Genomic DNA, 3,666 nt, shown 5'->3' with positions numbered 1-3,666 from the left:
GGTGAAGAAGGCCAACTTGAACAGTTTCCAAAAACTTTCTCCCTCATGGTTTGACTCTAGAATTTCCCAATCTATATGCCTGAAATTAAAATTACCCATAATTATGACTTCATTAACAGCTGAAATCTTAATATCATTGTAAAGTTTCTCACTAATTTCATCAGTATTATTTGGTGGTCTGTAACATATTCTAACTAAAAGCGTTTTCCATTTATATCCACTAATAAAAACCTGAATGGATTCAATCTCTTTGCTATTATCTTTGATATCCTCAACTTCATCAGGGTGTAATTCGCATTTTACATATATAGTCACTCTATCCCTATTAAATGTCCTGTAACCATATATTTCAAATAAATTTTTGTCATCAAAATCATCTACGTTTAACCATGTTTCAGATATTCCCATTATATCAAAATTCTCCATTCCTACCAGTGCTCTAAAGTCATCTATTTTATTTCTTATACTTCTAGCATTACAATACTAACAATTAAGCTTATCCTTATAACTACTTCTATACTCATTTCCTATGCTAAACTTTTTTCCACCTCTTATTCTTTTGCATTTAGTTTATCCTGGCCCTCAACACTGTCTAATCCTAGTTTAAAACTTCCCTTACAGCTGAGTTAATAGCAAACAAGCCAGCTCCTACTCTATTTAAATGTAAACCATTCATTCCAAAAAGCTCCCTTCTTCCACTGAACTGATCCCACAAGTTCAACCAGCCAATCTGCTCATCCTTACATACTAACCTAAGCCTAGAATTTAGCCCTAATGACCTACTTTTAACTTCATCTCCACAGTTAATTCTGGGCAGTATCCCTGATAAAATTATGTTACGGCCTTTTTCTTTAAATACCTTTATCGACCCCTTGAACTTATTAGTTACCTCCTCTGACCTATCTTTCTCTACATCATTAGCCCGTACATTCACCACAAAAACTGCATCTCTCCTAGCCCCCTTTATTATATCTCCTGCTCTGTCAGTTATATCCTCCACCTGTGCCCCTGGGTATCATAATCTGATTCTTTTCTCCCTATTTACCCCACAGACTATTCTATCCATATGCCTTGTCAAGGAGTCACCTATAACTATAACCTCCTTATCATCAATTTCCTTCTCTGACACCATCTATAGAAACCAAGGGCTGAAATTTGTTGCTCAATAGAATAGGCTCATTATAATTAAATTCACTATTTTTAGCCCTAATAGTACTGTTTCTAACTTCCTGAAAGTCATTGTTAGCTGATGTATTATTTGCATGTAAAAACTTCAGCTCCTCTTAAAATCCTGCTGCCATTTCCCACAGTATACACTTCTCTTTATCTATTGCCTCTACTTTAATTATGATAGCCTCCAACTTCTTCTCCAACCTACAAATTCTTCATACAAATTGTACATCTTCTTTAAAAGTACATGCCAGTTCCCAAATAAAACCCACAACTATGTTGATGTGTACAGCTCTTTTTTTCTTCTTCCTCGTATTGCACTGCTCAACCTGTGTTTTGAACATCTTAAACTGTAACTCCAACACTTGTCATTTCCTACACTTCGGTCTTCATTCTTCAAACTTTAGTGATCCTCAGCGTTTCTCTGACGATTGCAACCGTGATTTAATTGGACGTATCTCTTTACTGAAGAATACCGTATGTACAACAATTTAATTTCTAGACACCAGGTAGGAAAAAAAATCATAGTATAAAAAATGTTTAGTAAAAAGGGTATATCTACGAAAGCCCGGCATGGCCAGCTGGTTAGGACACTCGACTCGTAATCTGAGGGTCGCGGGTTCGAATCCCCGTCCCACCAAACATGCTCGCCCCTTTCAGCCGTAGGGAAGTTATGATGTGACGGTCAATCCACTATTCGTTGGTAAAAGAGTAACCCAAAAGTTGGCGGTGGGTGGTGATGACTAGCTGCCTTCCCTCTAGTTTTACACTGCTAAATTAGGGACGGCTGGCGCAGATAGCGCGAAATTCAAAAACAAACAAACAAATATCTATGAAAATGGAACTTTGTATTTACTGAAGATAAAATATTATTTTAAGTTCTAAATATAATTACATTTTGGAACAGTTTTTCGTGTTTTAAATTATTTACTTGTAGAAAACTGTATGTTAGCAAAGTCAATAATACAAAATTAAACAAAAACATCTCTTGTTTGATTTATTAAATTTGGATATTCACGTATTTACGCATAAATCGCCATAATTTTCCAGTGATAGACCAGAGGGAAGGCAGATAGCCAACAGCATCCACCGCTAACTCTTGGACTCCTTTAATTGAATACTATGATTTGACCATCAGTCTTACAATGTACCTTTGGTCCCAAAATACAGACCCCCCCCCAGATCCTCAGTCCAGCATTTTAACTATTAGGTCACCCCCGGACTATCGTGTTTAGTTGTAGTGTAAGTCTGTTAAAACTAGTAATTATTTTTCGTATATCTTTTAACAAGATATATTTATGTATTCCAGACTTGTAAGATTTTTTGTAACAAGAAGGCTATTTATTAAAAGTTTAATGCAATCCTGACTACGAATTGGTATAGAAAAACAAAATATATTTTTTGTTTATTTTACGTAAAAAGCTGTGCCCTCCGCAGGATAGTTTGTTTGTTTGTTATGAATTTCGCGCAAAGCTACACGAGGGCTATCTGCGCTAGCCGTCCCTAATTTAGCAGTGTAAGACTAGAGGGAAGGCAGCTAGTCATCACCACCCACCGCCAACTCTTGGGCTACTCTTTTACCAACGAATAGTGGGATTGACCGTGACATCATAACGCCCTCACGGCTAAAAGGGCGAGCATGTTTGGTGCGACGGGGATTCGAACCCGCGACCCTCAGATTGGGAGTCGAGCGCCCTAACCACCTGGCCATGCCGGGCCTGACCCCCTCCGCAGGAATCGAACCCGAATATCGGTGTTATAAGCTCTCAAAGTTACCGCTGAGTTACTGAGAGACAGTATATGGTTACGTTATAGAGAAGAAGACATTATAAATAATGGGGCCTGGCTTCGAACTTGAATAACACATCGTGATTTGAATATGTATAAAAAGGAGTGAGAGTTTGAACAGTAAGTGGATCTTTTTTTTTGTTGTTGCTAATTATAATATAATTTATTTAGAATTTGAATTTTTCATTTCAAAATAAAAACATTCTGAAAAATTTTGTAGGTTTTATATGGTCCCCTGGTAGATCAACGGTAAGTTTCCAAACTTACAACGTTGAAATCGGAGGTTTGATTTCCTGTAGTGGACAGAGCGCAAATAGCCTATTTTATAGTTTACGCTCAAACAAGTCAGTTTTTATATTTGTTGACAACTGTTACGATTTTCCACTATGGTTTACTAATTCTTAAGTATTTGTTTACGTATTCATAATGTTGAATGGAATCCGTTTATCTGTAGAGTAGGGCCAATTAGAGGGAGGACCATTTGGCCCAGGTCTCAAGCTCAGAGGGGGCCTCAAATTTAGGCACTTGTTAGTTTTTTTCATTAGTTAAGTTTCGTGACTTGTTTTTATGTGCCTCCCAATCAGACCAAAATGTAACACACACTCTCAGCTTAGAGCTGCAAATCATGTATATAAATTAAATATTCAAATTATGTTTCACTTTTCTTTTCGGCTAATGTTTGTCTTGTTTTGTTTTCATATGTCATAC

The 3,666-nt window shown here is 36.8% G+C and overlaps 1 protein-coding gene across 1 annotated transcript in view; it reads right to left on the bottom strand.

Annotated features, from left to right (window-relative positions):
* The window catches only part of LOC106468374 (regulator of G-protein signaling 12-like), an 84,084-nt gene that overhangs the window by 54,126 nt on the left and 26,292 nt on the right, over positions 1–3,666 (bottom strand). Inside the window, exon 3 of the mRNA XM_013928791.2 lies at positions 1,071–1,132. Coding sequence (XP_013784245.1) covers positions 1,071–1,132 — 62 coding nt within the window. The remainder of the gene's footprint in view (positions 1–1,070; positions 1,133–3,666) is intronic.

Source organism: Limulus polyphemus, unplaced genomic scaffold, assembly GCF_000517525.1.
Source record: "Limulus polyphemus unplaced genomic scaffold, Limulus_polyphemus-2.1.2 Scaffold2983, whole genome shotgun sequence".
Lineage (NCBI taxonomy): Eukaryota > Metazoa > Arthropoda > Merostomata > Xiphosura > Limulidae > Limulus > Limulus polyphemus.
This window is presented reverse-complemented; position numbering and strand designations above follow the sequence as displayed.